This window comes from Pongo abelii, chromosome 1, assembly GCF_028885655.2.
Source record: "Pongo abelii isolate AG06213 chromosome 1, NHGRI_mPonAbe1-v2.0_pri, whole genome shotgun sequence".
NCBI lineage: Eukaryota > Metazoa > Chordata > Mammalia > Primates > Hominidae > Pongo > Pongo abelii.
The window spans coordinates 201,950,590-201,963,355 of record NC_071985.2 but is presented as its reverse complement, the minus strand read 5'-3'; the positions used below and the strand labels follow the sequence as shown (position 1 = coordinate 201,963,355).

The window sequence follows — 12,766 nt, the reverse complement described above, 5'->3', positions numbered from 1 at the left end:
CAGCACCTAGGGAAGGCAAGACATCACACACCATGCCGATGCCATACCTGCCCAACGACAAAGTTCTGCCTTGGGTTTAGCTTCAGTCCATCCTCCTGTTCTGCAGAGGTTAAGGTCACTGGCCCCCTCCCTTATGCTGCTCCAGTTCCTCTCCCACACCTCCTATGCCTAATGGCGCATCTCCAGAGCCTTTGAAAAGGGCTTTGGCTGCAATGGGAAAGATGGTGGTTACATCCCAGGAGTCACCTCCCAGGAGGGAAAGAGTGTGAGTTTCAGAGGGTGACATGTTAGGAAGGTCCTATGCTGAGCTAGGGGATGGCCAAGGTGACTGCATGATGCTCAGGCAGTCACCCTTCATCTACCTGTGATTTCCAGAATCCCCAACCTTCAAACCTTTGCATCTGCTGTTTCCTGACCTCGAATGCCTCTCCTCGAATACCACAATCCCCCTTGCAGGGCTACCTTCTTATTCTTCAGGTCTCCATGGAGATGCCCCTGCTCCAGGAAGCCTGTTCTCATGCCCTGGCTGAGTTGGTCTGTCCTCCTGTGCCCCACAGCCCCCAGGGCCCTCACACCCTCCTCACACCACAGGTTAATTGCCTGGGTGTGCACCTGCCTCCCCCAGCAGCCAGAGAGATTTTGCAGGGGAGGGAGCCTCTGTCTGGTGAGAGAGGCTAGAGGCCTGAGAGGGGCAGAGGCTTAAAGCCCAGCTCTGCCTCTGCTGTGCGACCTTGGGCAAGTCATTGCCCCATGTGGGTCCAGTGTCCTTATCTGTAAAATGGGGACAATAACGACCACCTCACCAGGTTGATATGAAGATTAAATGAGAGCAGGCATCATATGCATTATCCAAACGGTAGCTGTATTATTAGAACTCATGGCCTGGCACACAGCTTAATAAATCGTTATTTGTGGAATTAACGAACCCCCACTTCTGTCCCCACCGGCGTCCTTGATTTTTGGGGGGAACAGTAGGTATAACAAAAAGAGGAACTGGGGGCAGATAAGATGGGGGGCTGGGAGACGGGCGAGCAGGGCTCTCTGGCATCGTTGGGAGCTAGCTGTTCCAGCAGCATCCGGAGCTAGGCTGGAGGCGGTGCAGGCATCCTCTCTGTCTCACCCCTATGACCCACCTGTGCCATCCTCCTCCTCAGTTAGGTGAGGCAGCAAGGAGAGGCGGGGCTGGGCTCCACCTCTGCACTGTGGCCCTCTGAAGCTGCCAGGCCCGCCGGCACACACTAAGTGCGCCCAGAATGCAGGGTGGCCAGGGGCATAAATGTTGAATGAATGAGGATGGAATGAATGAACGGATGGACGCATGAATGGAGGTGGGATGGAAGCGTGAAGTGGGAGGCGAGAAGGAACGAGCGTCTCCCTCCGCCCTGCGGGTCTCGGGGCTGGAAGACACGGAGCCAAGACCGTCTGGGGGCTCCCACCCCGCCCTGCCCCTCCCGCCGGCCCTCCCTCCCCGCAGCGCGCAGCCCGGCGGAGCCCGCGCCGAGCCACAGCCCGCGCAGTTGCCGGGGATCGCGCTCAGCCCCGCGAGCCGAGGCAGCGCAGCCTAGGGAGGGGGCTGCCCCGGCCCCCTCCTGCAGCCCGGGCCCCCAGAGGCTCGGCCTTCCTCGCAGGAAGGCGAAGTCCCCGGTGCCAGGTCCGGGGACCAGCAGCCGAGAACGCCCGGGTCCCGGAGCCAACAGGTGCGGGGTGTGGGGGACCCCCAGGCCCAGGATGGGGGTTCCAAAGGACCCGCGGCGAGGGATGGGAGGAGCCAAGATTCTCGGGGGGTAACCTGGGTGCTGGGAGACTGGCTCCTCGGCCAGCGCTGCTCTCCTCCAGGCAGGCTCCGAGTGCCCTCGCTCCCCGCGCCTTCCCGGAGCCCCCCGCAGCCCCCGAGGTGCAGGAAGGTCCCGCGGACGGAGCGGGCCTGCCGGCATTCAGTGGGGTATGAAGGCGTCCCCTTCCCTTCCCCAGGAGTCTCCAGGGATCCGCAACCCTCCCGCACCTGGCCGGGGTCGTCCTAGCCCAGCCGGGGGAAGGAGGGGCTGAGTGCGGGAGGAGGGAGGGGCGGGGAGCTGGGCTGGCTGGATTTATGAATGGAGAGCGACCCGGGCGCCGGAACAGCGGCTCCTGGCGGCCGTCGGGGAGCGCCGCGGCCCTGGGAACCCAAAGGGGTCCTTTTAGGGGGCCTGGATGCTCCCCTTGCTCGCAACGGGTCGTCAGTCCCTCCGAGCACCACCGCCGCTGTGTGTGTGTTGTATGTGTGCGTGTCCGCGAGTGCCCACCGGAGGGTCTGGCAGGTATGGCGGGTGGGGCTTGGGTCTCTAACACCTCCCTTGGCCCGTTTTCCCAACCCAAAGTTAAAGCCTCTGAACTGGCTCAAGAAATATTTGCAATCGGGATGGCTTCTCCTCCCAAATCTACGGTGTTTGGTGGGTTCGAACAGACCTGGCTTAGGAGCCTTGTGACCTTGAGCAAGAGACTCAATCTCTCTGAGCTTCGGTCTCGTCTGCAAAGCAGGGTACTCTAATAATGGTAATCGGAAACGTCCCCGAAACTACCTTCTCGTACCAGGTTCTTGGTGAAGCACTTGGCACGCATCGGAGCTCATTACTCCTCATCGTGGTCCTGTAAGGTAGGTAAGGCTGTCACCCCATTAGACAGATGGGGAAACCGAGGCTGAAAGAGGCCAGGTAAGCTACCCAAGGCAACTGGTGTGGAATTGGGATGCAACCCAGGTCTGTCTCCCTCCACCAATTTCATGACTGTGAGAATTAAGAGGGAACTTATATGCAAAGCTCCTGGCACAATCCCTAATATTTCCTTCCTTCTCTCTTTCCCCACTCCCTCCTTTCCTTCCTCCCTTCAGGAAGTTTGAGGCTGAGACCTGAAAAGACCTGGGTGCAAGCCTCCAGGCACCCTGAAGGGAGTGGGCTGAGGGCTGGCCCAGGTTCCCTCCTCTCCCTCTGCAGATCCTAGGATGCCTCTCCGCTACAGCGGCTCCTGAGCTCATGGAGCCCTCAGCCACCCCAGGGGCCCAGATGGGGGTCCCCCCTGCCAGCAGAGAGCCGTCCCCTGTGCCTCCAGACTATGAAGACGAGTTTCTCCGCTATCTGTGGCGTGATTATCTGTACCCAAAACAGTACGAGTGGGTCCTCATCGCAGCCTATGTGGCTGTGTTCGTCGTGGCCCTGGTGGGCAACACGCTGGGTAGGTCCAGGGCTTGCCCGGCAATGCTGCCGGCTTTCCCTGGGGATTGAAGGGGGTTGGGTGGGGGGAGGGGCTCGCTGATTGGGCAGAACTAGGATGGGTGTGGCTCTGCCACCCGCTTCACCTCGCCGCACCCTGCAGTCTGCCTGGCCGTGTGGCGGAACCACCACATGAGGACGGTCACCAACTACTTCATCGTCAACCTGTCCCTGGCTGACGTTCTGGTGACTGCCATCTGCCTGCCGGCCAGCCTGCTGGTGGACATCACTGAGTCCTGGCTGTTTGGCCATGCCCTCTGCAAGGTCATCCCCTATCTACAGGTGAGCTCTGCCCAGGCACCCCTCACCACTCCTTGTCACACCTGTACAAAACCCACGGCCTTGCATAGGTCTCAGTGACCCCCAGACTTGCCTTTCAGACAGGTCAGTGGCTTGTGACCCCTGAAGTGTCATCCTCTGCTGCTAGCAAGGGCAAGCCACCAGATCAGAAACTCGAGGACACAGACACAACCCCACACACTCACAGAGATCCCTTCCTGGTCACAGCCACAGACATATACATAGACACGTGTGGACACATATAGTCACCTCCAGCTACATGGGCACACAGTCAAGGAGAGAGGCACCAGCCCACAGTGACACATACACAACACCCTGGGCCTGCTTCCCAATCCCAAAGGGGCAGACGTGAGGGGCCTGATGGAAACAGCCTTCTCCTCTCCCTCCTGCCCCGGCCAGGAAAGACCCCAGTGGTGGAAACCAGGATGTCCAGATGGGGTTAGTGGGGTGGAAGGAAGGCTTCTCTCAGTTTGTATCCTGTGATCCACTTCCTGCACCCCAGAGGGCAGGGGGCACCCCTAGAGGCAATGCCCACACACCTCTGGCCCAGACTCATCTCTGCCTCCCAGAATGAGGGCGTTTTCCTAACAGCCTGGGGAAGGGATGGCATTCCATGGCAGAGATAAACGCCTCTTGGATGTCCCACTATTTTGAGGCTCCTCACTCAACTGGTTAACTCTGGTGACACTGAGCATAAAGACAGATGGATGAGGGAATTCTATGCCTCAGTTTCCTCATCTGTAACGGGGGGCAAGAGCACTTACTTTGTGGGATTGTCATGAGGATGATGAGAACAGTGCCCAGCACATAGTAAGTTACGTAGGTGCAAGTTATTATTCACTGGAGGGGTGCACCTACCATGTGCCAGGTCTAAAGCTGGACATTGTTTATACATGATTTCACTTATCCTCGCAAGAATCCTGCCAGGTAGATGGTGTATTCCCACTCTGTAGACGAGGCTCAGAGAGGGTGAGTGACTTGCCCACATTTACACAGCCAGTAAGTGGTGGAGTCAGGATTTGCACTGCCCTGCACCTGCCGTCAGCCTCCTCACTCACCTACTCTCACATCTCTGGGTGGCCCCCAAAATGACCGACGTTGTGTCCCCATGGGGCAGGCCGTGTCCGTGTCAGTGGCAGTGCTAACTCTCAGCTTCATCGCCCTGGACCGCTGGTATGCCATCTGCCACCCACTATTGTTCAAGAGCACAGCCCGGCGGGCCCGTGGCTCCATCCTGGGCATCTGGGCTGTGTCGCTGGCCGTCATGGTGCCCCAGGCTGCAGTCATGGAATGCAGCAGTGTGCTGCCCGAGCTAGCCAACCGCACACGGCTCTTCTTGGTCTGTGATGAACGCTGGGCAGGTAATGGTGGAATTCTCAAGCAGGCATCCCCTCAGGTGGGCACTTTGGGAGCCCGTGCCCCTAGGGCAGGCATCTAGCAGGGTCCCTTCCAAAGTGGGAAATCCCAGAGCAGGTATTCCCCTAGGGGACACCCTAGACTGGCTCCTACCAGGGATACTCCCAGGGTGGGTGCCTCCCCTCTTGTAGACATCTGCTCTAGTGTAGACGTCCTTCCAGGAGGGACACCCCAAGTTGGACAACTCCAGGGTCTCTGTCTGTCATGGTGGCTGTATGGGGTCCAGCTGCTCCTAGGCCTTGCTTTGGCCCTAGTCAGGACAGGGTGGCATTGCTAACCAGGGCAGGGTGGGGCTCACGGATTGGGCCTGACTCTCCATCTCTTGACCCCTGCAGATGACCTCTATCCCAAGATCTACCACAGTTGCTTCTTTATTGTCACCTACCTGGCCCCACTGGGCCTCATGGCCATGGCCTATTTCCAGATATTCCGCAAGCTCTGGGGCCGCCAGGTGAGGCCCACTCTGGTGTCACTGCGTGGGCTGGGGGTAGGGGGGCTACTGGTCTAACTAAGTAGGCAGTCCTCTGCCATCAGCACATGCCATCTTGGCTGCAACCAAAGAGAGGGGAAGCCCAGAGACACGTCAAACTCAAGGCCAAAAGCACCAGTGGCTACCCTGGAATGGAATAGTAACACGTCCTTCTATTAGTGGTTGGCGTTTATTGAAGTATCCACTCCCAAATAATCTTGCATCCTCTTAGCCACCATATATTACCCACATTAAATATATGAGAAAACCGAGACCCAGAAGATCAACATAACTTCCCCCAAACCACTCAGCTAGTGAGTGGATCAGGAACTAAAGCCCAGATCTGTGAGCTCCCACTGCTCAGTTTAGTACCACTGCAACAATAATAATAGCAACTCCGTGGTGCTTGCCAAATTAGGCACTTTGCATCCAATGTCTTAACAACTATCTAACAAAAGAAGCAACATTACCCACGTCACAAATGCCAAATAAGGGCAACCAACTTGCCAGATTCAACAGCAGCAGAGCCTTCTGGTTCCAGGGCCTGTCTTCTTTCCTGTATTACAGACTGACCCACGGTGGGTTTCTTAGGTTTTTTGGGGGCAGGGGTGCTCAGAGGCCCTTGGCCTAGCGAGTGGGAGTCCTGGATTGGCGTCTGGGCGGTGAGAAAAGGCAGGCCAGAACATGACCGGGCTCAGGAAGGGCTTCTCACGCTTGGGGATGTCACCTACATTCCATAGGAAGTACTGGCTTGCACCCAGGCCACGCCGGGCAGTGGATAGGGACACGGACTGGCTGTGACCCAGGTCCTGCCTTGGAGGAGCACCCAGTCCAGTAGGGCCCTTCCTGGCTAGCCAGCCCTGCAGTCCACCAACACTCACCATCTGCTCCCCACAGACCCCCCAGCCAAGCAGGACACAGGCATGATCCTCCTCATTTGACAGATATAAAAGCAAGGCTTAGAAAGGAAAATGAGGTGGCCAAGGTCACACAGCTCACGAATGGCTGAGCTGGCTCTAGACCCACGTTTCCAGAAATCTAGCCCCATGCCCCTCTGTGGTGGGTGATTTGAGTGTCCGGTGGCAGGAGAGGCTTCTCCAGGAGCCCAGAACCACCCCAGGCTTATGGGCACTAGCCCAGGCCATTCCATGCTGCCCACCTGCTCACCCCTTGCCCAGGCCTCCTCACAGTCTGGTATGACCCAGGGGAGGCACAACTCACCCCCACCCCTACCCTCAAAGATAGTGTTGGAGATTTAGGGAGGATGGATGGGCAGTTGAGAGGATGTGGCCTGGGGTCTTGTCAAGGGTCCCCACCTCTTTGAGTCTTAGTTGCCTCATCTATACCTAAGGACCAATAATATCTTTCCACGAGGCATGTTGTAGGGGGTTTCACAAAGAGCTAATGGAAAATGAAAGTCTAGGCTGGGCACAGTGGCTCACACCTGTAATCCCAGCACTTTGGGAGGCTGAGGCGGGCGGATCACCTGAGGTCAGGAGTTCAAGACCAGCCTGGCCAACGTGGTGAAATCCCGTCTCTACTAAAAATACAAAACTTAGCCCGGTGTGGCGGCACACACCTGTAATCCCAGCTACTTGGGAGGTGAGGTTGAAGAGAGCCAAGATTGCACCATTGCACTCCAGCCTAGGTGACAAGAGTGAAATGCCATCTCAAAAAAAAAAAAGAAAAGAAAATGAAAGTCTATCGTTCACTCTCAAGTACAGAGTGTTAGTCTACCATAAACATTAGATTCCTTCCTCTTGCAAGGGTTTTATCCTTTTGCCCATCTCCACCCTGCCCAGGGTCCAGCCTGGAGTGGGCCCCACAAAAGGCAACCACCCTTCCAAGGTGCTGTACCCACCACTGCTGTCTCTATGTGTGCTGGACAGATCCCCGGCACCACCTCAGCACTGGTGCGGAACTGGAAGCGCCCCTCAGACCAGCTGGGGGACCTGGAGCAGGGCCTGAGTGGAGAGCCCCAGCCCCGGGCCCGCGCCTTCCTGGCTGAAGTGAAGCAGATGCGTGCGCGGAGGAAGACAGCCAAGATGCTGATGGTGGTGCTGCTGGTCTTCGCCCTCTGCTACCTGCCCATCAGTGTCCTCAATGTCCTTAAGAGGTGAGAGCACGGGGTATGGTTGGGGTGGGGAGAAGTTTGAGGTTGGGGAAGGAGCTCTCCTTGTTTGGGAGAAAGACCTGGCTCCACCCCTTCTCCACTATGTGATACTGGGCAGGCCATTTCTCTTCTCTGAGCCTCCATCTTCTAGGACTATCGTGAAAATTCATGCATTCATTCACTTAATCATCACATTTTAGGGGGCTGGAAATACAGTGAACAAGTGCATAAGACAGACAAAGTCCCTGCCTTCATGGAGGCTGCATTCTAGCAGGAGAGAAGGGAAGTAAATAGAAAAATCAATGTATATTATAATGTCAGGCAGTGAAAACTGCTGGGAAGAAAAATAAAATAGGACGGAGAGTGACAATGATAAGGGTCGGTGGGTTTTTGCTTTTGCTTTAGATACAATGGTTTAAAAAAAGCAGGGGGCCAGGTGCAGTGGCTCACATCTGTAATCCCAACACGTTGGGAGCCCAAGGAGGGAGGATCGCTTGAGGCCAGGAGTTCAAGATCAGCCCAGGCAACATAATGAGACTTCGTCTCTACTAAAATTCAAAAAATTAGCCAGCCATGGTGGCATGTGCCTGTAGTTCTAGCTACACAGACTGAGGTGGAAGAATAGCTTGAGCCCACGAGATTGAGGCTGCAGCAAACCATGATTGCACCACTGCACTCCAGCCTGGGTGACACAGCTGTCTCAAAAAAAAAAAAAAAAAAAAAAAAAGCCTTTCCAAGGAAATGACATTTAAGCAGAGACTTGAAGGAAGTGAGAGAGCTAACCATGCACGTGTCTGTAGGGACAGCCAAAGAGGGTCACAGGGCACCAGGGAGAGAATGCAGGCTATTGGACAGAAGACAGTTTCACTTTGAGATTGTGCTTGGCCACTTCCTAGTTGTGTGATCTTCGGCATGTCACTTTACTTCTCTGAGCCTCAGTTTCCCTAATGGAAAAATGGATGATGTCTATGACTCATCTTGTTGCTGTGAGGATGGATGAGAGAGTGGATGGGAAGCCCCAGGGGATCCAATGGCCAGGAGGCTAGAGATGCCCATCGTGGTGCTTGATACCCTCTATGCTTGAGAACCCCAAACCCTGGCCAAGACCTCAGGTACAGAAGGCCAGGACACGTGGACAGAAGTGGGCAGTAGGAACTCTTGCACTTTACAGCTCAGGTTCTGTGAGCAGCACTCCAATACATGCATACACAGCTACCCCATTTCTGATGCTCCTCCACCCTGGGCCTAGGGTGTTCGGGATGTTCCGCCAAGCCAGCGACCGTGAAGCTGTCTACGCCTGCTTCACCTTCTCCCACTGGCTGGTGTACGCCAACAGCGCTGCCAACCCCATCATCTACAACTTCCTCAGTGGTGAGCAGGCTGGGGATGCAAAGTGACTGAGGGTGGCCAACAGTCCACATGACAAGTCTCCCCATCCCCAAGCCAGGGCCCAAATAAAGGATGGTGGGCGAGGATGTACCTGCTGTGGGCACAGTGATCCTGCTCTGGGAGGACCCACTCCGAGCAGCCCTGGCCTGAGTGGGAGATGGGCCACACTCCCCATGGTGGCTGGCACCCAGGATCCAGTTTTGCAGATTCTGCAGACCAGTGAGTGAGTGGAAGGACAGGGGCTAGGCCAGCTCACCCCCCACTCCCACCCCGGGTGCAGGCACAGCAAGACCTCCAATCAGCTCAGGCAGAGGAGTCCATCCTCCCCGGAGGGAGTCAGACCTGTGGGAGGAGGGCCCTGGAGCCCCTGCCTGAGGAAGGATTGCACAGTCCAGGTGTCAGGGCTAAAGTAGGGTCACTGGCAGAGACAGGCCAGGCCCAGGAAAGGGCTTCCCCAGCTCAGCTAGACACACACTGGCAGAGCGACTGGAATCTCAGGGGTTGTCCCCTCTGGAAGTCTTCCTCCCCTGCCGCCCCCACTCCCACTCCAGGCCTCTCCTCTCTGCTGTCCCACAGTGCCCACCCCCTCCCTCTACCTCCCAGTCTCAGGGTGGTAATGGCTGAGGCTGAGCTCAGCAGAAGTGTGACTCACCAGCCCTCTGACTTTGGGAATAGACTTCTAAAGAACAGGTCCAGATGACTGTTCAAGCCTGGACAGAAATAATCTTTGAGGAACTATTAAAAGGTTAAAGAAGGGATCAGGAGTCAATAGTATAACCCTCATTGAGACTCAAGAATTACTCAACAAGGCTGGCTGCAGGTTTCCAGCTCAGAAAAGAGAACAGATGATGAGCTGTGTGGGGAGGAGAGGGCAGACAGACTTACTAACACATATGCCTTTGTTTGGCCTACATTTACTGAGCACCTACTATGTGCTTGGCCCTGTGCTGGGCACCAGAGAGGCTGGCAGTCTAATGACACATGATCAAAGGGGCTTCAGCCTGACAAAATCTGTTTCCCTGGTATACTTGGGCTGAATAACGTGGTGTGGTGGTCCCTCCTTCCCTCCTCCCCCTTGAGAAGGGCTTTGGAATTAGAATTGGGTTCAGCTTCTGGCTGGGTGGCCTTGGGCAAGCCACTGTAACTTTGTGCATCTCATCTGTGAAGTGAGGATAAAGGACTCCAGCCTTTCAGGGTGCTGGGATGCTCTGGGGGACAGAGGCTGAGGCGCCCAGCACAGCGTGACTGCCAAATGCAAAAGGGCTGCTGCTGCTGTCATTTTCATCATCAAAGGGCAGAGAGGACACAAGCCTCGCAACAGATAATGACCCCCACGTACACACCAAGGAGAGCAGAGGTGACCTGAGGCCCCTGAGCCAGACACCACATTTTGAGTCAGACTCCGAGCCAGAGCACAGTCAAGGAATCAGATGGCAATTGCGTCTCTCCTTGGGAACCCACTCCGGGGCTTCTGTCCTCTCTCCCTGGCGGTGCCGAGGTTGCCTCAGGGCTCTCCCTCCCAGCTCTATCCCTCCCTCCCTCCCCGCCCCCTCACAGGCAGCTTGGCTGGAGCTGCGTGGGTGTCCCTGGGCTCAAGGCCCCTTCCTGCTGCATCTGTCTCCTTATGGCTGTGTCTTTTGTCTCCCAACCAAGGCAAATTCCGGGAGCAGTTTAAGGCTGCCTTCTCCTGCTGCCTGCCTGGCCCAGGTCCCTGCGGCTCTCTGAAGGCCCCTAGTCCCCGCTCCTCTGCCAGCCACAAGTCCTTGTCCTTGCAGAGCCGATGCTCCGTCTCCAAAATCTCTGAGCATGTGGTGCTCACCAGCGTCACCACAGTGCTGCCCTGAGCGAGGGCTGCCCTGGAGGCTCCAGCTCAGGGGATCTGCCCCTACCCCTCATGGAAAGACAGCTGAATGTGGTGAAAGGCTGTGGCTTCAGTCCTGGATTTCTGCCTGTGTGACTCTGGATAAGTCACTTCCTCTGTCTGAGCTTGTGTCCCCTAAGCAGGGTTGATGTGAGGATTAAGCACGCTGAAGCAAGTGGAAAGCTCCTTGTAAACTGTGAAGTGTTGTGGACATGATTATTGTTGTACTTCTCTCATTTGGCCATACCCCACAGTATAATCTGTCCCCATCATCCTTCCAGAGCTTGGCCATCCTCCTAAAGACCCCTTTCCTACCCAATTACAGGCCTTCCCTGGAGTCTGCTCTAAAGGTCCCAACAGGCATTTCCATCTTGTTCCGTGGCTCCCTGAAGCCCAGGGCTGCACTTGGCCAGCTGTTCTGATGCCTGTGTGAACCAATCTGGGCCCAGTCTTTCTCCAGTGGGCCACGAGCGCAGCCCCACCCTAACCAGGTGCCAAGGGCACACACCACAGACCCGACCTTGTTGGCTTTGTGGTGTGATAAAAACACTCTCCATGGCCACTTGGCACAGAGGCCAGCAGCCCGAAGCAACTGTAATTAAAAGCCTGGCACTGAATGTTCCCTTTCCTTGTCATTGCACAAAATCTGTGCTGCTTAGGTTAGGAGCAGAAGAAGGTTAGGTGGGGAAGCTGGGGGGAGGGAAGACAAGAAGGCACTAGAATGCTCTTATCTGCTGACCTCCCACCCCCACCACGCGGGATCCCAGATGGATTCAGCCAGGCCTCGGCACACGTGGTGCTGCCTCCTCATGCGGTGCCAATCCTGTGATGCCGGGACCTCGCCCCTCGACACAACTGTCTGCTCACAGGCCCAATGGCCTGGGGAAGGTAAAGGGGGCCGGGTGGGCTGACAGCGGGTTAACAGGCTGATTTACTGTTATCTTCGTCTTCTTGGAAACCAAGGCTTGCGCCTATTTTCTATGAACTCACAGGATAAAAAGAGAAAGCCACAGACTTGGCCAGACATGCTCCGTCTGCCACCGAGATGATTTTAAGGCTGCCAAAGGCCCTGAGCCTTGTTGCCAGAGAAGGACGTGGAGTGCAGCCTGAAGTGCTACTCTGCTGAGAGGAACAGGGACATCTGGCAGGGGCCAGCTCTGCTATGCATACCACCAGGTCTGCTTAACTTGATTAATGGAGCTGTGGGCTCCCTCTGACCTCAACCGTCAAGAACGTGGGCAGAGCCCTGGTGCTGCCAGGGGCCCAGCCCAGAAGTGTTGAAGCACTGCTCCTCCTAAGCACCCCGCTTTACCCAGAGCAGGTGGAATGTGTGGTCTAAGTACACCACCTGCTCTCCACACGACTTACCAGCCCAGCTCTCTGTGGATGGAGCAGAGCTCCAGCTGCCGCCAAGAGGATGGGCTCTCCTGCCCATTCCACACTCCCACTGGCCTTAGGATCCAAAGTGGTTGGCACAGTGCATAGGTAGGCTTGGAGGTGAGTGTGCAGAATGAGGTATGAGGGCTGGCCCCCAAGCTCAGAACCAACCGTGCTTACAAGATCAATCCAGGTCTTGGGCTCCTCAGCCCCAGCTGAGCACAAAGGTGAGAGACTACAATTGGCACCATCGGGTTTCAGCAGACACTTGGTTCAGTGGGAACAAAGAAACAACAGGCGCTGCTCCTAATGGCTGCACGCTCTGCTGGCTGAACCCAGCACCATGGGGGGCGCCTCAGCCCTCCACTCTGGGGGACTTGGATAAACTGAAGAAAATTCAGGGGAGGTGACCAGGATGCCGAGGGCAGAGATGCTCAGCGAGGGAATGCCCAAGGGCCCGGGGCGATCTGGCCCAGGGAAGGGAGGTCTTGGAGAAAATGTGGTATATAGGGTAGGCTCCACTATATAGAGGGTTGGCATGCATAAAGGGTGATGTATGTCCTGGGTGGCCCACAGAGAAAACCACAGCAAATGGT

General features: G+C 56.2%; 1 protein-coding gene across 1 annotated transcript; it reads left to right on the top strand.

The window, feature by feature from the left end:
- Window positions 1-2,928: 2,928 nt before the first annotated feature.
- On the top strand, window positions 2,929-11,093 carry HCRTR1 (hypocretin receptor 1). Its single transcript, XM_002811135.4, has 7 exons — window positions 2,929-3,207; window positions 3,349-3,527; window positions 4,663-4,906; window positions 5,297-5,412; window positions 7,320-7,546; window positions 8,793-8,914; window positions 10,586-11,093. Exons 1-7 carry the CDS (start codon window positions 3,009-3,011, stop codon window positions 10,774-10,776), a joined length of 1,278 nt encoding a protein of 425 aa, XP_002811181.2. The 5' UTR covers window positions 2,929-3,008; the 3' UTR covers window positions 10,777-11,093.
- Window positions 11,094-12,766: the final 1,673 nt, after the last annotated feature.

What these genes read in the sequence shown, in the direction of transcription:
- HCRTR1 (XM_002811135.4), top strand. Translation starts at nt 3,009, where the DNA reads ATGGAGCCCTCAGCCACCCCAGGGGCCCAGATGGGGGTCCCCCCTGCC. An exon ending in CCTGGTGGGCAACACGCTGG is followed by an intron (nt 3,208 to 3,348) that starts GTAGGTCCAGGG and finishes CGCACCCTGCAG; the next exon opens with TCTGCCTGGCCGTGTGGCGG. An exon ending in CATCTACAACTTCCTCAGTG is followed by an intron (nt 8,915 to 10,585) that starts GTGAGCAGGCTG and finishes CTCCCAACCAAG; the next exon opens with GCAAATTCCGGGAGCAGTTT.